Consider the following 24701-nt stretch of genomic DNA (forward strand, 5'->3'; position numbering starts at 1 on the left):
CAGGTTCTTGGATTCCTTATCATGATTTTTCTCGTGCTTAGCCTGTCCTTTAAAAGGAGCAAAAAATACTTTATGTTTGGGCTGGCAAAAGGACTTCCATAACCATTTAAAGGCATTAGTAATAGGATTATGACCCAGAAGAGATTTGTAGGCTTTCGATGATGTGAAGTTTGAGCCCCAAATGTTGGTCCAAGAATCATGAAGCTTAGTCAGAGTGATTTCTTGCATGCTAGTGGAGAGGAGTGGAGAGGAATTGAAATAGCTAGAAGAACAGTTCAGTTGCATGACCTTGTGCTAGAGAAATGGAGACTTGTTCTTTGCAAAGGAAAATAGTTCTCAGAATTGGACTCTTGGTACACCAGAATCATCCTAGAGGAGACTCATCAGAAACAATGACTGAAGCAAGGCCGTTGAAATTGTCAAGTAACTTATTAAGGTCTCTTCACCCAAAAACCGCTCGGCTAATGTTTCTTCCCAACCAAATTGACCCAGGGGATATCAAGTTTGTTCTGCGATCTTGAACAACTCATGGAATTATTAGGAACAGTGATATGCACATTCACCTCATGTGCCATTTTGAGGATCTTCTGTTTGGGCCTCTGTGGTAAAGTGCCTCTGTGGGCCAACCCAAAACTAGTATGTCAATATATATGTTTGTCCGAGCACATGCATGCTGTCGTTAATTAACTCATCTACTAAGGCCTTGTTCGCTTTCACTCTAGGGCAAATCTGAATGACCATTTTACAATTTATGACAATTGTAATAAAAAAAGTTTCAACGCATATCTTAATGTCATTTCACAACTTATTAGAATGTTTTCCAAATTTTCTGCCATTCATTGTTATTTTGCTCCTATTGAATAGCAAATTTGCAGCTATATTTCCTGATCCGATTATTGGTTGAACACATGGGTTCCATTCCATGTATCTGCAGTATAATTGCAAATTCGAAATTAAACATTTCCACTTTACACTCGGGCACGCCCTTGCACGTCGTCTCCCTGACTGGGCCACAACACCGTCGACCCTAGTCCACTAGACTTGCCTGATGCCGCTCATTCCGAATTAATGCAGCAGAATGCGGATACACGCGTTAAACAAATAGCTTTCTCGAGGGAAAAGGACATGCACCCAATTGCAAGAGCTGCAGTGTGTGTAAAGTGAGCCACTAGTCGAATGGAAGTTATATAGGCTTATGTAGTACTAAGGTGAAAGTGCAAAACATGCCGTTCTGCTTTTGTCATCTGCTCCTATTTATTTTGGACAATGTTTTGTAAATTTATTTATTTAGGAGTATTTGGTGACATAAGGTCAGCTTTAATTTGCTACGACGTATATGTCAGTTGGAGCAGGACTTGTTTTAGATTATTAGACCACAGAGCAGAATATATATGTTTTTTAATTGGCAGCGTCATTATATACACTAAAGTAAACGTTCGGTGCACAGGATGGTCCATATTACCCGACTCCAGAGCCATATTACAACGCACTCATACAGTATATCATATTCACCAGCTAATACATCAGCTGTCTCATTACAAAGCTCTTATGAACATAAGTGACAGAGAAATAATTCCATGAAACGAAGCTCGTTTTTTATGTCGTCTTGATCAATAGCTCAGTGTTGTATCTATCCTTCTCTGGAGATGGGATCTTCTTAACAATATACAATGGCCCGACTGAAGTTATCATCTTTAGCGACCATGTCTAACGACTGCCATTGCCTAAGCTAGCTCAGGATTTCTATGTGTTTTTTCTTTTTCTTAAAAAGGGAACAGAGCATCCCACCTTACTTCATTATATACATGGGAGCTTCTTGCAAGATCAGGAAAACCAGAGTTTTACAAAATGTGATCTATGTTCCCCCATCTTAGCAATGTATTAGGACGTCGACACTATGGAGCATTATATTCAGATTTCAGATCACTAGTAGGTGATGCTTGTTGCTCCCTCAATAGATGCGCTTGTTTCAGCTTTGGCAAGATCTGCGTACGCGACTGAATCGTGGCAAGTATGCCCACCATGAGTCCAAACTTACTGCCAATCCATTCCGTGCCCATAGTGAATATTTTTTTAATTTTAACACTTTTTTTAATTAATTCTAAATCTAACCCTGTTTGTTTTTTATTTCTAAATCTAACACTTTTGGCCGCGCCTATTGCCATGGCGCGGCCAAATGCCCATGTCATGCCATGCATAGTGGCGCGGCGAGAGGACTGACGTGGCGACGACCAGGACGCTGACCGATGACGTGGCAAGGTCTGCCGCGCCACCGATCTTAGCGCGCTTCGCCACGCCATCCATCGTGGCGCGGCAGAGAAGAACAGAGAGCATGCGACAGGTTGGGTGCGGGAGGCACGGCCGCGAGGCGGATTGCGGCGTGCGGCTGCTGCACGCGCCCCCTCGGGACGCGTGGCTGGATTTGCAGGGTAAGCAGCCCGCAGGAATAGGAGCATAGGACGCGTCGAGTCACACTCACACGTCGTCGTGGGAGGCGAACGTGTCTCGGCTCCTCCGCCTGCCCCACGCTGCGGCCTGCACCGTTCACATCTCCCTCCACCTCCAGACGCAACCATGGAACCACTAGTCCACAGCCGCCACAGAGCCACATACCACAATACGAAATACTAGTAGTATACCCCATTTCAATTTCTATTCCATTTTTATATTTTTTGAGTAATAATAGTATAGAGATAGTCCTATACTACTAGTACTACGAGTACTTTATAGGCCTGCCTACCGATATGACAAGTAGGAGTACTAGTTGACTTTTTAAGAAGAAAAAAATAACTCTTTTGGTGGGAGGGACGGCGCCTAATTTTTTACTATTTAATCTTTTTTCAAAAAAAAATTACGTTCAGCTCTTTGAAGACTTAAATTCATCTTTAATCCTGAAGTCAGCGCCATGAGTCCTAACGCCAAGGTAACACGTCTCGATGTCACAGATCTTGATGCCGAAATATCTAACCGTACACTACACGGAATCCGGTGGCATTAACATGGCTAATACCTCGACGTCAAAATACATAGCGCCAAGATCGATGCCACATGTATGCCATTACTATCTCTACGCGCATCGAGAAAACACACGACAAAGTTAATTCTGCCCTGCAGGCCATGTGCTCTCAGACATGCATCCGTTGGACCACCTACCTCGAGATATGTGCTACTTTTCCTCCAACTACAATACAGATATATAAAACGTGAATACAGGTGATATAGATTATGTGATTAACTAATTTTTTTGTCATTTATTCACTGTTGAATGCCGTTAGTGTTATAGATTATGTGATTAACTAATTTGTATGCTTAAATAAACTTGCAAAAAAATATGACGAGACACTACCTGCTAATGAATATGTTACTGATCCTGAAAAGCTACCAATGATGGTTAGTCAATATAGATTTGTTGAAGAGAAAGTTGGAATTTGGGTACTGTAGCACTTTCGTTTTTATTTGGCAAATAGTATTCAATCATGGACTAATTAGGCTCAAAACGTTCGTCTCGCGATTTCCAATCAAACTGTGTAATTAGTTTTTTTTGTCTACATTTACTGTTCCATACACGTATCATAAAATTCAATGTGACGGATACTGTATCACTTTTTTGAAACTATTTTTGAAACTGAACACGCGCTGTCCAGATGAGATGTCTCATGCTTCTAATATATTTCCTCTTGTAAGCAAGCAGAGACAGACGGGTCTAGCCGTCTAGGCTATGTGCGCATGTGGCGCGCGCTGCACGCGCCTGGTCTCCTTTTCTGTGTGCGGCTGTTTAGTTTCCAAAATTTTATAAATTTTTTTAAGATTCCCTATCACATCGAATCCTTAGACGTATGCATGAAGCATTAAATATAAATAAAAAATAAAATTAATTACACAGTTTAGATGAAATTCATGAGACGAATCTTTTAAGTCTAATTACACTATAATTAGACACTAATTACTAAATAATAACGAAAATGTTACAGTACCCTTTCAAAAAAAAATCGTCAACTAAACCAGGCTCTGTCCTCTCTCTCGTGTCGTAGTAAAAGAAAAGACAGTTTGGCCTTGTTTAGTTCTAGAAATTTGGATTTTTGGACTACTGTAGCATGTTTGTTTTTATTTGGCAAATAGTGTTCAAACATGGACTAATTAGGCTCAAAACGTTCGTCTCGCAATTTCCCACCAAACTGTGTAATTAGTTTTTCTTTTCGTCTACATTTAATGCTCCATGCACAGGCCGTAAATATTCGATATGACAGATACTATAGCAACTTTTTAGAAGTTGGGGTGGAACTAAACAAGCGCTTTGATTGCACATCCGCTTACTCTCCTGTTACAAAGGCTAGCTAGCTAGCCATGTGTGACTACTTCCTGCAAAGGATGGAGGGCAGGGCAGCAGGCCGCCCAAAAATATCGTCCTTCTAGGAAAATTCAATGCACATCCCTGCTTTCATAGCAGTGCCCGTCCGGCCTAGCACAGGGCATAGCAATGCCACAGCAGTACCAGTGCAGAAGTATACTATTGTTTCGTTGGCGAATTTTTTTTTAGGAAATGGTACGTAGCATTTCGTTGTTATTTGGTAATTAGTATTAAATCATAGTCTAATTAGGTTTAAAAGATTTGTATAGTAAATTTCGTCTAAACTATGTAATTAATTTTATTTTTTATTTATATTTAATGTTTAATACATGCGTCAAAGATTCGATGTGACGAAGAATCTTGAAAAATTTTACAAAATTTTGGAAACTAAACATGCAGCAGCCATTTGAATTTCCAGAAAAATCTGCAAAATCTCATTCGGCGACAAGACGAAGGAGATGTGATTGGGACGGACGGCGCCGGCCTCGTGGCCGACATGAATAAAGAGCCCTGTCAACCGTCGCGTCCGCTGCGCTCGCCACAGCCCCAACGTCAAGTCCCATCCGCAGACACGCCCTACACGCGGCTCCGCACTGCACAAGCCGCACACAGGCGCGAGGGGGCGCATGCAGCAGCCGCACGCCGCAGTCCGCCTCGCGGCCGTGCCTCCCGCACCTATCCCGTAGCATTGATCCCAGCGGCCGCTCACTGTTCTTCTCTGCCGCGCCGCGATGAAATCGGTGGCGCGGTAGACCCTGCCATGTCACTGGTCAACGTCCTGGTCGTCGTCACGTCAGCCCTCTTGTTGCGCCACCATGCATAGCGCGGCACAGGCATTTGGCGCGGCCAAAAATGTTAGATTTAGAAATAAAAAACAAACAATGTTAGATTTAGAATTAGTTTAAAAAAATGTTAAAATTAAAAAAATATCCCCCATAGTTGACTCTCAGCAACCAGCTCCATGTCATCCACCACTTGCATTGAATGGCCGTAATCTCAATCCCGGTTGTTGTCATGGCTCTCATCAAAGCAACTGGTTCTGTTGAATTTCTTTGCAAGTTCGAGGCTAAGGAGATGAAGCCATCCTTCATGGATTCAGGTTGGAGCAGACAAGGGAGCTTATCAGAGTGCCAAACTGTCGGAGCTATGTAGGTTGGTGCAGACAAGGGAACTGATCGGTGTGGCAGACTATGGAAGCTACCGCAGCCACGACTTTTTGCTGATGCCGCTCAATCCCAACAAGCTAGCAGTGACATGCTGAAGCCACCCATGTTTAAGGATGGCAACGGGTATATACCCATCGGGTATCGCCGGAACATTCTCTTCCCCGCTACGGAGAATTCATCCCGTCCCCATCCCCATTAACTGTCTCGGGTATAGATTCTTGCCCATCCCCGTACCCGTCGGGTATCGGTCGGGTAACATATACCCGACGGGTACTGCATACCCGATAAACAAGGACACTTGGGGTCACAGCTTTGCAATCAGAGACGTTTCTTCTTCACCCGGGTATAAGTGTCGGAGTCTCGGAGATGCCGAGAAGAAGGAGCGAGGTTGCGAGGAGGACGAGCAAAGGTGGCAGAGAGACCGAACTGAAGAAGCAAGGGGCACGAGCGCTCGTGAGACAGGCATGCTTGTGCTGCTGGCGGAGATGGTGGGGAAAAATTGAACGAGGGTTCCTAGAACACACAAACTATATATATGACTATTCAGATTTGGACCAAAATATCTATGTTGAGCTTCTTTGGGCCTAATACTCGCATGGCAGCTCAAATAGTCGGGTTCCCCAACGGGTAACGGGGACGGGTAAACAGGGAACGTTCCCGTACCCGCTATACCCATCGGGTATGGATTCTTGCCCATTTAGATGCCCGCGGGTAAAGATATGATCCCATCCCCGTCCCCTAATGGATCAAATACCCGTCGGGTATCGGGTATCGGGTCCCCGTTGCCATCTTTACCCATGTTGCACTGAACTCTCCTCCAATGGGTTGTTGTTAGTGGTGATCAATGGAAGAAGGAACCGAACTAAGGAGGATAAAACGAGCATGGAGGCATGCAAGAGTAAGTATGGGACTATGTGCAGCAAGCTTCATGTGATACTTGTTGGTCCTCGGCTGCCCTGCATACGTAAACAGTTTCTCAGCACACTCACTTACTATGGCTAGAGGTAAAAGAAGATATTGAGAACAGCTCACACACACAGCACAAGCCCAGCGCTGGCCGAAAGCTTTGCTACTGGATGTGGCAAACTGAACTCTCTTTACTGAGTTGCAGTGGGAAGCTATATATACAACTCTACCCATCTGTAGCATCCGGTTTTAAGAACAAAACCAGATACACACCATATGTGAGCCCAGTAAATCAAATCTCACATATAGCTACAAATAAGGGTAATATCAAAAGACGAATGCTCAATATAGAACGTACTTAGTATAAAGAATATAACCTTAGATAGCAAACAGCGGAAAGACGCTCCGATCTTTGGGTGAAGCCTCCAATTCCACAAGGACAACTGAATGGTTGATCACGAGCATAATTTCTTCAATCTCTAGCAATCTGGTACACATCTGGAATTTTTATCCAAATATTTGAAAAGTAAAACAAGTGTAAGTACATATCATACTCAACAAATATAACATAGGATTCATGAGGCTTAAAAGGCTGACATTGGTTTAACTGCGATTAGCTTTTAATGAGTCACCTTTTAGCAATCGGATGGCAACAAGTTTATCACAAGCCCATATAAACACATGATCAGGTAAACATGAATAATGAATAGCATAAACAATTAATCATTAATGAAAATCTTTATCATCAGTATCATCAGTGTTCATCATCTATTCCGTAAGGGTTCCAAGATAGCTCGTGACCGTGAGCACGACTGATATACCAGTTTTACACTCTGCAGAGGTTGTACACTTTCACTGTGAGTCGTGATTTACCCTTTCACCTAAGGTCACGAGCCTCTTAACCCACTACCAAGGAAGATCGGCAAGATTCACTATAAAGCCTTTCAAAGATTCGTCTAACAAGTTAGGGCCATTAGATTCAATCGGCAAACAGATATAGGAACCTCCTATCGAATGGCACAATTTCATCACGACTATACACATAAGAGTAGATGTTGTAATATACCTGATTCAGCAAGCCATTCTTACGCCAATAAAGTTAACCTCCAACGAGCTAGAAAAGGTCCTCATACTGAGCTAAAGCCAGAGCCATATAGCCCTCATAGTTGTACTGTAAGTCCCGGATAATCACTTATAGATAAGTCCTTAGGGGGAGGAATCTAGAGCACCATAAAATAGTCCAATGCTCTAGCCCTCTTGTTTCATATTGCTAAAAACATCTTTTAGTGTTTATTGCATATACCATTAGTCAAGTTATAAGACCATTGTCTTTAATTGAGCGCTAGCATCATACTACCCAATGCAATACCCCATAGGTATCAAGGTACAAGATAACAAAATACTAGCAAATCTGGCAATCAAGGTAGACACATGCAGCATAAATTAAATGATTAAAAGTGTATAGGACAACAAAGAAGATCCCATGCTATATTTGCCTTAAACACCGATCCTTCGATAAGCTTTAATCTTCAACGTTCTTCTTCTTCTTGATCACCACGTATATCTCACCGACTGGATGAAATTATAAAGCACCACACAAGCATCCATACAATCATACACGAAGCAAACAATAGAACTAAATCATAACAGTACACCAATCATAGAAAAATAAGTAAAAGAGTTTGAAACATGATTCTACGCATCGCTACGAACACATAGACGCGAGAGGCACTCTAATCGGAGCTTCGGTGAAAAAGATACATCTACCGATAGATCCGCTTTATACGCAGAAAAGAAAACTATAGGCTTCATTTATTTTAACTATATAAAAGCTTATATAAATTGAATTAAATCGAATTTAGATTCAAATTATAAAACTAAAGTAAAACAAATCATATTTTATCTATAAAATCCAGATGCATAATTATTATTAAATTAGAGTTTAAACCATGAAATTCTAAAAATAGTGACATGGTAAACAATGTTACTAACGCATAGATCTCGTTGCAATGAATCTAGCACAACTTGAACGGGTCAATTCAGAGCTAAAACGTAGAAGATATGATTTAAATAAGATTTCCTTTGTTAAAATATTAGATTAAATCTAACCTCGAATTTTAAAAGTTGAAAACATATCTAACAGTAGTATGAACATGTCGATTATGAAATTACGAACCTACGCAAGTTGAACGGATCAAACCGAAGTTAAAACGGAGAAGTTATGGCTAAAACAAAATCAATGGCAAATCTGTAAATAAGTGAAAACGTATTTTGCATCTAAACCGAAGAAACTACGTTTTCCAAAGAAGAAAACGTAATCTGTGATTTCGCTTTGGACCACGGGTTCTATTATTGAAAAGCGCAGGGACTCTTTAGCAAAATCGGCTGGCGAAGGGGGTACATTGTAATCTGGACTCTTGACTTAAGATCGGACTGGCCGCCGGAACAGGGAAAGAAGACGGCGGTGCCATTGCCGGCGTTGAGGAACTCGGCGGCAAAACTCGAAAACGACCTTAGGGGCCACGGTTCTCAACGGAGACGACACGGGAGGAGAGAGGAGGTTGAGGCGCGCTCACCTAGGGCGGGTGGGGACCTCCAAGTACCGGAGACGGCGCGTGGCTTGTCGAGTCAGTCGGCGGACAGCAGCGCTAGGTCGTGGCGTGCGGCTGCGGCGTTTCGGGCGAGGACGGTGCGAGATCGGGCGCGGGGTAGGCGGCACGGCGAGGTGCGGCTTTGTAACACCCTAAAAATTTGCATATTTTTTAAATAGGAGAAAATTGGTTAATTAAGCATTTCGTGGGAACTTGAACCTAGGAAAAATAATAAATTTTATTAAATTAAAATCAAATATAGGTCAACAACTATGAATGTGCATCCATGTTGTTGCATAATATTTTGTATTGCTTGGTTGAAGTCGGGTTTCAAATTGAGTCGAAATTTTATTTTGAACTTGCTTTGGAAAAAATAGAAAAAGAAAAAAATAAATTTCCTTTCTCCTTCCTCTGTTTTCGGCCCAGTTGGTCGGCCTACCCGTGGCCCATTTTTTTCCTTTCCTAGGCCGCTGCTCTCCCTTTCCTTCCGCTCGGGCGAAGCCCAAGTCGGCTCTTCTCCCGCGCCGCACCGCGCCGGCCCTACAAGGCGTTGGCCCAGCTCCTCTCGCCCGCAAACCCGCGCGCCTTCCCTTCGCTCGCTGACCGCCCGGGCCCAGGCATCAGGCCTTCTCCTTCCTCTCGCCGTGGCTGGCTCGGACTCTAACTCGTGCCGACGCCATGTCCGCCACGATCTCCGTGATGCCGTGACGCCCAAGAACCCCACCCCCATAAACAGCCGCCTCCTCCGCCTCCTTATCCATCCTTGCTGCAAGCTCTTCGCCCAAGCAAGCTGCAGCCTCGCCCTAGCGCCGCCACGACAGCCGCCGTCCACCGAGCGCCGTGCCGCCTCTACTGCTTCCTAGTCATCCGTTTTGGCTCCGGTGAGATCCCCATCTCCTCCGCTTTCCCCCGGGCTTCTCCGTTTGAAAAAAATGAGCATTGTAGGGCCTCAATCGAGAGCTCCAGCAAGCCACCCATGGCGCCACTGTGGTCAAGCCGCCGCCAGTCCTGTTCCGGTCGGCAAGGCTTCTCTTCACCCGCCAGATTGAATCTCAGTCGTCCAGTTCTAATCCGACGGCCCTTAATCCCGGATACCCCTTCGCTGTTGGTTTTACAAAAAACCCCTTACAATTATTTCAGATTCAACCCGCAGTCCAAAGCGCAATTTCAGATTCTGTTTTCTATTCTTGAAAACGTATTTTGGTTCGTTTAAATTGAAAATACGTTTTCAGGTATTTACAATTTTGCCACTCAACTTGTTTTAGCCATAAAATCTCCGTTTTAACTCCGATTTGATTCGTTCAAGTTGTGTTAGGTTCATAATTAAGTAATCTACATGTTTATACTACTGTTAAGTGGGTTTTCAACTTTTAAAATTTGAGAGTGGATTTAATCTATTATTTTACTATAGGAAATCTTGTTTAATTCATAACTTTTCTGTTTTAGCTTCGATTTTCGTGATCTTCACGTCTGTTTGTTCATAGCAAGACATAGATTTGTTTTCCCAAACTTTTCATCTTGATTTTATGCAGTTGGTGTACTGTTCTAATCTATAGCTTTGTTTGCTTTGCATGATTGCTCCTGGATGCTTGTATGTTGCTGTGTTATCGAGTATAGACGGTGAGCAATTCATGGGAGATCAAGGCTATGACTTTGATGAGCAGGACCAGCAGGAGTACTTTTCTCAAGGCAAGTATAGCATGGGATCATCCTTATTTTCTATTCACTTTAATACATTAAATTCATGTTGCATGTGTCACCTTGATAGGAATTCCCTAGAATTGAACTTTTACCTTGTCACCTATGGGCTATGCATTTGGGTAGCTTCGCTAGAGCTCAATTAAACCAAGATCTTGTAACTTGACTAATGGTATATGCAATAAACATTAAAATATGACTTTTAGCAACTTAGAAATAGGGGGCTGGAGTATTTAGCTACTTTCTAAATGCTTCAGATTCCTCTTCCTAAGGACTTATCTGTAAGTGACCATCTAGAACTTACAGTACAGCTATGAGGGCTACATGGCTCTGACTTTAGCTTAGTATGAGGACCTTTTCTAGCTTGTTAGAGGTTACCTTTATGGTGCGAGAGGGATGTGTTCCGGGTTAGATATAGTGCGGCCTCTGTCCGTTAGTGTATAGGTTGCGCGTCATTGTGCCTGTCGGAAGGGGAGCCCTACATTCTTAGACCACAGAAACCTAGCGGCCCTAACTTGTTAGACGAACCTTTGAAAGGCTTCATAGTGACCCCTGCCTGCTCACCTTGGAAGTGTTTTGGGAGTTGCAAACCTAGGCATATGTATATCACGACTCACAGTGAAAGTATACAACCACTGTAAAGTGTAAAACTAGTATATTAGCCGTGCTCACGGTCACGAGCGGCCTTGGAACCCTTATGGAATAGATGAATACTAAGAATTATCTGTTTATGCTATTCATTATTCATGTTTATATTTGATCATGTGTTTTGCATTGGGAATTAAAACAACTTGTTGCTACTCTTAAGCTAAAATTGTGACAACTAAAAGCTGAATGCTGTTGAACCTGTGTCAAGCCTTTTGAGCCTCATGAACCCCGTGTTACACTTGTTGAGTACGACATGTACTTACGCTTGTTTATTTTCATTATTTAGATAAAAATCCTGGATGGGTAATAGATGGCTTTGGGTATGATAGTTTTTCCTGAGGACTACTAGACTTGTGGTCAACCAGTCGAATGTCCCTGTGAAATGGAGCTTCCGCGAGAGATCTTTTATTATTTTTCGCTATATTTATGTGATAACTCTGTCTTATTCGTGATGTAATAAACACTTTTTATGATACTATTTATAATTTATCGGCTTATGTGTGTGACTGATCTTTGGGCGCACATTAGATTTTACATTCCATTTTATCCTTAAAATTGGGTGTGACAGGCTTGGCTTATATGGGACGGAGGAACTTGCGGCGCACGACATGCGAGCGAGGCGGGGGTAGGCGTGGACACGGACGGCGGCGGTGTCCGGCTTGGCTATGCGCGAGGAAGATGGCGCCCTGAGGAGTGGGCCAGCGCGGTCAGCGAGAGGGAGGAGAGACGCGGACGGCGCAGACCTAGGCCAACGCGGCAATTGGGCCTGATGCGGGGGAGCTAGGGCCGTGCGGATTGGGCCTACGGTGGAGAAGGGAGAAAAGAGAGAGGGAGAATGGTGGGCCGGTGGGAGGAGAACAGGGCCGGCGGGAAGAAGCAAGCTGGGCATGCAGGCCGAAAGGGAGAGAGAGAGGAGGAGAGAGGGTTATCTTTTTGCCCAAATCTTTTTCTAATTTATTTTAAAAACCAAATTCAAATGTAAACCAAATCAAATTCGAATATGTTTCCAAATATACATTTTCAACTCAAATAAAACGGCAATTTCGGTATAAATTTGAACAAATTTTTAAAATTCTTTTATTTTTTTCAATTCCTTTTCTTTTATTTCAAAGCTATTTTTAATTTCATTTGCAAAAGGAATTTAAACCGTTTTGAATTTTCAATCAAAACCACTCAACCAAATAAATCAAATGCAATGGACATATATGCTCAAACATGCTGTTAACTTATGATAAATTTTAATTTAATGAAAAATTTTATTTTCCTATATTTCATGAGCACAAAATTCAGAAATAAATTATTTTAAACATATTTTCAAAAGAGGCAAATTTTAGGGTGTCACACCATCTAATTCCTAGTACACAGACATGTCAGGCTGCCTATGCTGCTACAGTCACTAGATGTGACAGCAGGGCTGACTTTGACGCATGTCCCTGCTATGGCTACAGTGCGGCAGGGGAGCCTTTCAGTGCCTACCCCTGCCGCGGCTATAGTGCAGCAGCAAGGGAGCTCTTTCGACGCATGTCCCTGCCGTGTGTACATAGGGAGAGCGAGCAGATTACTTTACGATACTTATAGAACAAAGCATTTAAGTTTAATGGCTATTTATTTTGAGATGAAAGTCCAGCACTACTAAATTACATTTGTCAGAGTTTGAATTCTCTTAAACCTCAGAGCAAAACTTGTTGCAGGTGACCAAGTAATTCATTGCAGCAACAAGTGTACTGTCACTTAACACAAGTTTCAGAAAAGATTCAATTATGAACGGTGAGGGCCTGTGGTACCATAACCGCAACCAGCACACATTCTTTTTAGCCCATATATAAGAAGGCCGACCGCATACCGGCCGCCAAACCAAAAGGCCTACCACACTACGATTGTGTTGGCCATCGTCTGACCGGCAGCAGCACCAGCTGAGCTTGATCGTGGCATGCTGCTGCTTACTGAATAAAGCAGTGAGTCGATCAGGGAGGACCTGTTGCTCTTTCCTAATTAAAACAAGTGTAGACGAGCATATCACATGATATGCATCCACATTGAATTAAAATTAGATATATGTTGACCTAGTGCATGGTATCTTAATCTTCAAATTACTAATTATTAGAAACCTCCAACTTAAAAATCTAGCATTTTATTTTTGTTACACTCTAATCATCATCGCCAATAATATCATTGGATCTACATTGTTTTCTAACAATTTACCTGCCCCTAGAATCATTTATAAAAAAAAACATAATCTAACACCCTAAATTTGAATGGAAATTAACCACATCTTCCATTATAAAAGATTCTTTAAAATAAAACCCAGAATTTAGATCAAAAATACATATTCTGCCATTATGATAAATAATTCAAAGTAATCCTTAAAAAATTTAACATGCATAGCTACATTTGCCAATATAAAAGAAAAAGTAACCCTTTAACTTGTACCTAAATTATCCACCTGTACAATGCATTACGAAAAAATATCTAAAATATCCCTCCAATATTCAATAACTATAAAGTATGCTATATATGTTTATAAATTACAAAACGTCTACCCTGTTAAAATAAACACAGGCAGAAAAAAAAAACTCATGAAGCATAACAGTCCCTAACATTCCCTTAGTTTTCAATTGCCAGCAGCAATAGAGCAGCTTGGCAATGTATAAGGCCCCTTTGGCAGGATCTGTGTAACTGAATTGAATGTGCCAACCGTGCCCACCTTTTAGGAATAACTAGTCCATCGAGCCGTGCTCTCACACGGGTTAAAATATTTGGAGTAAATATTTATATTAGAATTTACTCTTAAGTATCGTGATGTCATAGGATTTTAAGCCTATGCTATGTCAGTGTCACTTAAGATTAGTGGTAGAGCTTGATGTGAGATCTACGATGGGGTAGTAGTGTTTGATGATATCAATATTTAATCCTTATTATAATTGTTTACTTGAAAATAATCTTAAAGAGCAGGAAGATGTAGGCACCTATGGTCTGTACTAACCTCCTCATTTTCTCAACATGTTTGATTTTTTTATCAAAAATTTTTTTATGTACTAATGGTTATATTATCAATATGAATATGTCAAACATTTAAGTTAATATATATACATATCTATCTATTTCTCTATGTATGTGATTTGCATGATGGCGGCACAACATGCATGTTTACTTTAATCAATTTTAATGTATTAATATTTAAAAAATGGGCAATGCAGAAACATATTTGTGCTTATGCTTATTTAAACATGTTTTGATAAGCTACTAAAATAATAATATAAAAATGTTACTTTACATTATCTTTCATAATGGCATATTGTAACATTATTTTATAGAACATAGAGTGCTTAAAATTATATTACAAATATTTATATATTATAATATTTTAGTCAAAATGTGTACACTTATATTGAATAACATTTTCACGCTTGGTATGTTATTAAAATAATTAGCTATTCTAATGTATACATGTTTACTTGGTCTATACGGTGGAACATAGTACTTTTAACTTAACAGTTGTAGAAGTATATAATGTAGAAATATATATAGCTACTTTATAGATAATCTTTTTTGATAGCTTATATTAGTAGTTATATGTTGCATGGAGTGTTTATTTTAATTTTATTGTATGCATGCTTCATTAACCGAGGAATCATTATGTAGGTAGAATAGTAGATTGTATGTTTATACAAGAGTTGCCTTCCAAAATGGCTCAAACTGACTGAATGGTATATGGTTGTAACAACTTTATATACCGGTAGTTTGGCTCACGCATGTATCTTTGTTATTGGCTTTGATCATCTGGTATTTTATTAAAAGATTAACAAACCATGAACGTGATGGGTCCTGCATATGTTTTTTTTTTGTTGGTTTTGACATATTGCCTCTAATATTTTATTAATAGATCCATAAACATGATGGATCCAACGGATATGATATTTTATTTAATATTAATATATTAACCAAGTGAATGCGATTGGTTGGCTAATCTAATATTTTACATTAACCATTTATGAACGAACATATGTAAGATGGTTCAAGTTTTTTTTCTGTACGACGTTCTCTTTTTCTTTATAACAAAAATAAGTTTATTGATAGATCCATAAATGTGATGGGTCCTCATATTTTATAATAATACTAGGTAGCGTGCCTGTGCGTTGCTACGGGACAGTAAAACTTTTGTACTAAAAACACAAGGATCGCACGATAAAATAACAATACTGTGAAATTGTTAAAGTGACATTTAATCCAAAAAGCAAAATTCATGAAATTAACATCGTCACGGAGTGCGCGGCGTCGTAGGCTCACCGACTCGGTAAGGGCCGAGCGACAACCTTGCTCATACCTATAACAATCCAAAACTTAATGCATTAACCATGAATTTATGAGTAATCAAGTATGTTTTAGAGAAAGAAGAATTGATGTGGTAAAGATAGAAATGATAAATAGATCAACAGAACTATCAGAATTGTCATGAACTCTTTAAGGTTTTTTCTAAATAGCTAGTTCTCAGTTTACTATACAATGTCAAATGATTTGTACATCCACTGGATAGTAATCTAGACACTAATAGACTTCGATCACATTAGAGAAGTTGCTGATGCCAGCCCTTAATCTTTGTCCAAGAAAATACAAAAGATATGCCCTATAGCAATCGTCGCCTATGTGGCCGGTGTACAGTAGTCACCGATGGTACTTCTCCTCATCATTGGTCGCTCTTGGAGGCTGAAACTTCACGTCACCATTGAAATTGTAACATTCAACATTCAAGAAGAGAAGCACTACTGCAACATTCAAGCGGGGTATCAACATGCTGCAACACATCCAGATTAGCTCCTCATTCAGATAGGTTTCACACATCCAGCATCCAATGCAAGAAGAAGAGATGGGGATTAGGAGAGGAAGGTACCTGCCACGCGGCTTTCCTAGCCCCCACGCGATGCAGCCAGGCCCGTCGTGCCCGCGCATCTGGCCGCGCCAAGGCCGAGCTCGCAAAGCTTTGCTGGAGATGGGAGGCTGCCGTGAGAGGGAGCGCCACCGACGAGGGAGGAGCGCCGCCGTCGCCGGTGAGGAAGGAGCGCCACCGCCGCCGGCGAGGGAGGAGCGTCGCCGCGACTGGGAGGGACAAGCGTCGTTGGCCGTCGGGCGTCGGGTCACGAGAGAGACGAGGGGGGATTTTTCTTTTTTATTAGCCGCGGTATCGCAGGGGTCGGGGTGGGTAGACGGACGAACCAAAACAAATATCACAGAGGGTCGATGCATGATTATTGTTTCCTTCCATGCATGTGGCCTCAGGTGATCGATTTGTTTCCTTCAAAGCAGGCGGTGATCCTTTGAAGAACATCAATGTACCTCCCTTCCAGAGCAGCATGATTTCGATGCATGATTATTGTTTTCTTCCATACATGTGGCCTCAGGTGATCAATTTGTTTCCTTCAAAGCAGGCGGGGATCCTTTGAAGAACATCAACGTACCTTCCTTCCATAGCAGCATGATTTCGATGCATGATTATTGTTTCCTTTCATGCATGTGGTCTCAGGTGATCGATCTATTTCCTTTAAAGCAGGCGGATATCGCAGGCATGGGCAGACGGACGAACCAAAATAAATATCACACTAAAAAAATATTCACGTTTTGTTCTTTTTAGTTGTAAAAGATTAATACATTAACCAAAAGTGAACGTGATAGTAGACCAATCTACTATTTTGTATTAACCAACTATGTAACGTACGAACGGCCAATTTTTCTTTTTCTTTTAAAAAAGATTTTATTTAGTATAATGGTAGAGGTGGGTAATTTTCTACAAAATAAAATAGATCTAATGGTTATGAATGGCTAGAGTTTTTTGATTTGATGGCCGGATATTTCTGATTAATGTGAGATTTTCTAGTATTTATCTTTTTTTCTAACACGTCTGGTGAAGATTAACGTGAAGATTTTATTGGAGCCTCTAATTAGTAACAGTAAGATAGAGGCGGACAGAACGACCACCTTTTTCTAAATAAAGTTCTTTTCAGTAGTAGTGCCGGTATCAAAATCATTTTGCTCCGCGTAAACATAACCAGTCGTGGCATTACAGCATCAATGCTACTTCAGCATGCAGTTCCCAATATGACAACCATCCTGAGCGCGGATTGATTGTGGTGCCGAACCTAACCATGTCAGCAACTCCAAAGTGAAATACGTCTGCTTGGTGCTTTCTTTTTCCTTCGACCTGTTGAACAGTTGTACGAGAGCTAAGAGCTGCGTGTGTCCTACTTATATTAAAGAGAAAGTAGTTTGTGAGCAAAAATTACTCCACGCCTAGTGCCAAGCACGGACCCCTCTCAGTCCCTCGTAGTGCTAACTGCTAAGACTGAGCCGAATTCTTCAGTTTTCCAGTCGGATGCCCGCTAAGCTAGCTAGTCCGGCAAATAATCCATGCTGACTGTCACTGTGAGACGGTTACACCTGACCCGATGGTCTCACAACACATTTCACCAGACTTGCCCACTCGAACAGGACTGCACATGCACGGAATGCACCGACCTCCACCAAACTTGCGGACGCCACTCATTCCAAGGTAGCAAACTACGGATCCATTGCTCGGTTGAAGAACAAATATATATGTTAATAATTGAAGAACAACGAGGTAAATGGAGCATGCACCGGATGGATGCAAGAGGGAGTGTGAAGTGATCGATATCCACTAGTGAATAGTAGGTATATATAGCACAGATGGAGGTGAAAGCGTCAAACATGCCGCTGTGCTTTTACGTTTATTTATTTTCTCGGATAATGTTGCCTTTGCAAATTTGTTTGTCTATTTATTTTGGTGACATAAGTTAAGCTCTCTGCTGACTCACTACGTAAGATATGGTTTGTAGGGGCGGTTGATGGGTATTTGAGCCGCCCTACCAAAAGGTGGCTATAAATCACCAATTTATAGGGGCGGCTGAATATTGAGTCGCCCCGACAAATCAATTTTCAGAAATCACGAAAGAATGGGCAAAAAAATAGCAATTTTTTTAATCCTAAGAGGTCCCAACAAGCAGCCACACACACCCACTTTATCGTTGTAATATTTTTTCATGATTTTTGCACACTTTGCGTCGGTCGGGATTCTCGCTCGTGCGTAAACTCCTCTACCACTGCACCTCACGATCACTTGTGTCTATAATCCATTTTGGTTCTCCACATATTATACAAACTGAGCATAAATTGATTGTTTGAGGCCCTAAACTAATTCAAATAAAAAAGTTGTCAGCTACAAAGTTTTATAACTTCTCGAGATCTACAACTTTTATTTTGGTAGTTTCTCCATCCGATGTCACTTATAAAATTTGAATTTCAAATTTGAGAAATCCGAACGTAGTTTTCCATGACAAGATGATTTCAAATGAGAAAGTTATCAACTACAAAGTTTCATAACTTTTTAAGATCTACAACTTTTATTTTTACTGTTTGCCCATCGGAGGTCGTTTAAAAAATTCAAATTTCAATTTTCTTACAAATTCAAACGTAGTTTTTCTTGACAAGATAATTTCAAATCAAAACGTTGTCAACTACAAAGTTTCATAACTTTTCGAGATCTACAACTTTCATTTTGGTTGTTTCTCCATCCGAGATCATTTACAAAATTTGAATTTTAGTGCTTAATTTTTAATACTCGGCGTCTATTTGGAGGGGCACTTCAATATTGAGCCGCCCCTACAAATCGGATTTATATGGGCGGCTGAATATAGAGCCGCCCCTACAAATTGGACCATTTGTAGGGGCGGCTGATAACACCGGCCGCCCCTACAAATCCATTTGTAAGGGCGGCTCATTTGGTAACCATTTGTAGGGGCGGCTCAATATAGAGCCACCCCTACAAAGAAAGGCAGGTGTTACCACGAATCGTTTTTGTAGTAGTGACTACTGCATGACTTCTTTTAGGTTTCATAGATGCAGTGCAGAAGATTGGACACATGATCCCGCGTTCCAAAGGGGGCCTGAAACTGGGTCATACGTATGAATACTACTAGGATATAAGATATAAGAGAAATTACTTGTACATTTGCAAAAAGAAAAGGCTTCATTGTATTAACGGTAGCTACTTTGTATCTGCTCGCTAATCACTTTCCCAACTTCAATGGACACGGAAAACTATCACAAATCACCGTCTTCCCCTTTGATCATTCAGGCATTGTGTCACCTCACCAACCAAACATTACTATAGATTTGACATATGCCTGGTCAGGCAATTTTGCAACCATGTACAGGCAGTTCTTGAGAGTTGAGACCAGGCAACTTGTCTAGGGCTTGAACGACCAATGCAAACAAGCCCTAAGTATATATGGTATACCTGGCCATCAAGTAACTCTACTAATTAAGACTATGGTGTTTCTTTATCTGCCTTCGGTGCTGCCATGTCTCATCGCCTCACCATTCCTCTCGTGTTTGTACGGAAATTCAAGCCTCAGGACAGCCGCCTCAAACAGATGGGGCACAGATCTTGGTGGCAAACTGTCGAAGCTTCACAGCCATGGTTTGCTGATGCCACTCAATCCCAACAAGCTAGCTAGTGACATGTTGAAGCAATGTGGTATTGACCTCTCCGCTCCTCCAATGAGCTAGTGTTAGTGGTGATATACATAATATAGACAAAGGAACTGTACGTGCAGGATAAAACGAGCATGCAGGCGCACTAGAGCAAAAGTGTATATAGGCCACTGTTCACCTAGGTTCATGTCGATAGTACTCATAGAACCCATGGTTTCAGTTTAATGATTAACTATTTTGAGATGAAAGCTTAGCACTACTATATTTACATTTGTCAGAGTCTTATTTGTGTTAAAAAAAGCCCGGTGGGTCATTATTGGACGTCTAACTAGTTGATTTGTTTTTTTATATGCCATTATTTACATGTTTTTTTAGAATTTCACGGAGCACATGTGTCAAGTCAAGGATCATTATTGGACATCTAACTAGTTGATTTGTTTTTTTATATGCCATTATTTACATGTTTTTTTTAGAATTACACGGAGCACATTTGCCAAGTCAAAGATCATTATTGGACATCTAACTAGTTGATTTGTTTTTTATATGTCATTATTTACATGTTTTTTTAGAATTACATAGAGCACATGTGCCTAGTCAAGGACTTAACGCGTCCTCCTGACTCAACCCAAGCGCCCCTAGGGTTCAGCAGTTGTCGTTGCTCCTTGCCCCTCTCCCCTATGTGCTATAAATAAACACTATCGACATGAGTGTTGCTGCTCGATCACATTCCGAACTTGCATGCGTACGTGCATGGTAATTTTATATCCTCCAACACTCGATGGAGAGAGGTCAATGCGACATGATATGCATCTATATGGGCATCATTGCCTTGGGATTGAGTGGCATCAGCAAAATTTGTGTCGGGTCAAAGCCAGTTCTACAGCTCTTTCCTGGTGCTAGCGTAGAGCCTGTGGCTGCTGGTGTCTCTGGCCAGCGGTGGACCGGTCACTGGCGATGGCTTCATGCGGTCGTACGTCTTGCTGCTTCCATGCCACTCCATAGCTAGGTTGCTTGTTACAGCTGTGGACGCCCTCTGAGCTTGTGTTGTTGCCTCGTTGGTGCGCTGTTGTTGGACGTATTCCCTCTGTCTCATTAAAAATATCGTGTTTTTTAATTTTTAAACTTTTTGTTTGACCGTTCATTCATTTTAAATTTTTATATAAATAATAAAATAAATAAATTATTATTAAAATATTTCTAATGATAAAATAAGTTATAATAAAATAAATAATATTTATATAAAAATTTTGATTAAGAGGAACGACCGAATAAGAAGTTTAAAAATAAAAAACGACACCTTCAAACGAAGAGAGTTTGATTTCCGCAGTGCATGTGGGAGCGTCAGATACTCAGACGTGGCCCCCGCTATATCGTACACGCATCGTGGAACCTCCAGGCACGCGTTCCCCAATCCCTTACCTTTCGGCGGAAGAGACTTCGACATGATGTGTGTCTGTCATGCATGCGCGTGGATGGGTGTTCTCTCTTTTGCCCTTGGCCCCGTTTAGTTGAGGCCAAAGTTGGCGGCGGCTGAAATGTGCAGGTACTGTAGCGCACTGTAGTATTTCGTTTGTATTTGGTAATAATTGTCTAATTATTGACTAATTAGACTCAAAACGTTCGTCTCGCAAAATACAACTAAACTGTATAATTAGTTTTTGATTTCGTCAACATTTAGTACTCCATGCATGTACCGCAAGTTTGATGTGACGGGGAATCTTCTTTTTGCATAGTGCCAAAGTTTGGATTCTGGAGTAACTAAACAAGGGCCTTGTTTAGTTCGCGAAATTTGGATTTTGGCTTTACTGTAGCACCTTCGTTTTTATTTGGTAAATAGTGTCCAAACATTGACTAATTAGACTTAAAACGTTCGTCTCGCAATTTCTCACCAAACTGTGCAATTAGTTTTTCTTTTCGTCTACATTTAATGCTCCATGCATGGGCCGCAAACATTCGATGTGACAGGTACTGTAGCAACTTTTTGGAAATTGGGTGTTTGGTTCCAGGAACTAATTTTTAGTCCCTGTCACATCGGATGTTTGGACACTAATTTGGAGTACTAAATATATTCTAATTACAAAACTAATTACACAGATGGAGACTAATTTACGAGACGAATCTATTAAGCCTAATTAATCCATCATTAGAGTATATTTACTGTAGCACCACATTGTCAAATCATGCACTAATTAGGCTTAATAGATTCGTCTCGCAAATTAGTCTCCATCTATGTAATTAGTTTTGTAATTAAAATATATTTAATACTCCAAATTAGTGTCCAAACATCCGATGTGACAAGGACTAAAAAATAGTCCCTAGAACCAAACACCCCCTAAACAAGGGCTTTGCGTGTCCATGCGCGCGTCAGTAAACGTCAGTAAAGGCTTCTAAGGCAGCGTTCGGCCGGTCAGAATCGGCTGGTCGGTTGGCTCCTGTTTCTAGCGCAGCGGTATTTTTTTATAATATTTTAAAATAAACAGTATTTTTAATATAAACAGTAAAATTTTAAGTCCAAACGAACACTGCCTTAAGTTACGAGAGGCCCAAGTACATGAATTGCCTTCGTTGCTCTTCTATGCCTTGTCGTCCGTGGTTAGGAAGAGTGCCTGTGTTTAACTATTATTAATGGAAACTTTAGGTTCTTATATCTCTGCAAAGATTATTATTTGGGTCTCATGAAACTTATAACGAACTTTCTACTCAACTTTCAACCTCCAGTGTCGCAGTGTACAAGGGAGGCCTTTCGCGGTCTTTGACCCTATTGCCCGACGATAGTGTGCGTCCCGTTTCCAATGGCGCATCTTAAAGATTTTTTGAGGTTTTTGTGGAATTTGATTTTATTTCGGAGATCTTTTCATATTAGTATACTCTACTCTCTGGATGCTTTTATGAGTAACAAAAGATTTTATGGCCAGCTGCAAGGTGGTCGTTTCCCCAATTTTTGTACCTTGTTTTAACGCTTTAAACACATGAGGGTTTTTTTAAATAAATAGTTGCACCCATTGTGTTGCTTGCTTCTTGAACCCATATGGGTATAATTGGTTGTTTGTATTAGCTTTAGCCTGCATTAGACCTTATGCATCACAATCTAAGCCAACGTAAACATAAGCAGTGTGTTGGTGTTTAGTAGTTATTCATAGGCAAAGCCGTACTTGATAAAGTTGTGTTTTGTTGTTTATATTTTATTGTTGTATTTATAGTCACCTCCATGTTCCAGTTAGGATCTTATGTTTCTAGTAGAGGTATGGGGGATGAAAATATTTTATTTTTCTGTACGCATCAACTTGTGTAAATATGCATTGTCTAATACGACCAAATTTAGTGTAGTAGCTAATGCAACATTAGACCTGCTTTGAGCACTGTGCAAGCTTGCATGGGAGCCTATGCAGGCAACCAAACATGAACAAACTACACTGCACAAGACTAGATGCAGACTAATACAAACAACCAATCAGATTTTACATGATTAAAGTGTGAAACATGTCGTTCTGCCCTTTTGCATTTGCCATTTATTTATTTGTTAGATGCTAATGTTTTGCAAAGTATATTCATTTTGTACTATTCATTCTGGTGACATAAGTCAAGCTCTGCAACTAGATACCAGTTGGAGCAAGGCTTCTCTTTTGTCAGACTGCAGAACAGGAAATGTTGCACACGACCAAGTAGTTGCATTGCATTATTGAGTGGCATGTTTTTGCAGAAAAATGTTTGAGTCGGAGAACTGCCGGTGGGCTAGTGGGCCGGTGCCTTGCCGGACTGACGCCAACTAATGGACCAAAACCTCTGTCCACAGTGGCCCATTCCCGGCCCCCGCGTGATTCGGCCTGAGGAGAAAATTCCGACCGTTGCGCCGCTCAGGTGCGCGAACCGGCTTTTGGCTTTTCCCCAACCTTTTTAAGCCCACGCGCCCTCCCCCGACAGTTGCACTTGCGCTTGCACCCACCCAAAGAAATTCCCTTCCAGATCCCCTTCCCAACAGGACGCGCACGAGAGACGAAACCGCCGCCACCGCGCCCATGGCCGACTCCGGCGCCCTCGTCGTCACGGAGGCGTGGCAGCAGCAGCCGCTGAGCCAGATCGCGGAGAGCGGGACGCACCGGCTGCTGCTCAAGCAGTGGGTCAAGGAGGAGGACCTGCTGGCGCGCCGCGTCGAGCTGCGGGAGGCCCGCCTCGACGGCGCCCGCAAGGAGATCGCCTTCCTCTACTGCGCCTTCTTCGCCTTCCACGCCGCCTCCGTCCTGCTCCTCTTCCTCTCCTCATCCGCTTCCTCCGGCTCCGCCTCCGCCTCGACGGCGGCTTGCAGGCGGTCCTGGATCCCATGCCTCGTCTCGTTGCTCTCCTCGCTCGCCATGCTCTGGGCGCTGCGGTACAAGTCCGACACGGAGGCCGTCCTGGAGCGCCTGCTCGCGCGGGAGCGCGAGGACGCGCTGCTCCTCGCCAGGTGCGTCTCCGAGCTCAAGCGCAAGGGCGTCCACTTCGACCTGCTCAAGGAGGTGGACGCGCTGCGCAGGGCCAAGAGCCTCCGCGTCGAGGCCAAGGGCGGCGCCGACAGGCCCAGGAGGTGGCAGGCCAGGGACCTCGCCGTCGTCGCGCTCTTCGCCGCCGCCTGCGGGGTGCTCGTGCTCACCAGGTTCCTGCTCTGCAATTAGCCAAGATTGCATTGCAGGTTGGGTGGGGAGGGATCGGATCATCGCGTGCTCATTTGCCTACTTGGCCTTGTTCTTGATAACCGACGTGACATTGCTGGATGAGGCGCACTGTTCCTTCTCGGCAGAACTGTTTGTTCTGCGAATTTTGGTGTTGGGTTTTGTCTGTTTGTAATAACAATGAAAGGATTTGATG

General features: G+C 41.9%; 1 protein-coding gene across 1 annotated transcript; it reads left to right on the plus strand.

Moving 5' to 3' along the window:
* The first annotated feature begins 23803 nt into the window (after positions 1 to 23803).
* On the plus strand, positions 23804 to 24701 carry LOC136537924 (uncharacterized). Its single transcript, XM_066529904.1, has one exon. The coding sequence runs from the start codon at positions 23876 to 23878 to the stop codon at positions 24506 to 24508; it is 633 nt and encodes a 210-aa protein (XP_066386001.1). The 5' UTR covers positions 23804 to 23875; the 3' UTR covers positions 24509 to 24701.

The sequence above is a fragment of the Miscanthus floridulus genome, chromosome 2 (genome assembly GCF_019320115.1).
Source record: "Miscanthus floridulus cultivar M001 chromosome 2, ASM1932011v1, whole genome shotgun sequence".
In the NCBI taxonomy this organism is placed as follows: Eukaryota; Viridiplantae; Streptophyta; class Magnoliopsida; order Poales; family Poaceae; genus Miscanthus; species Miscanthus floridulus.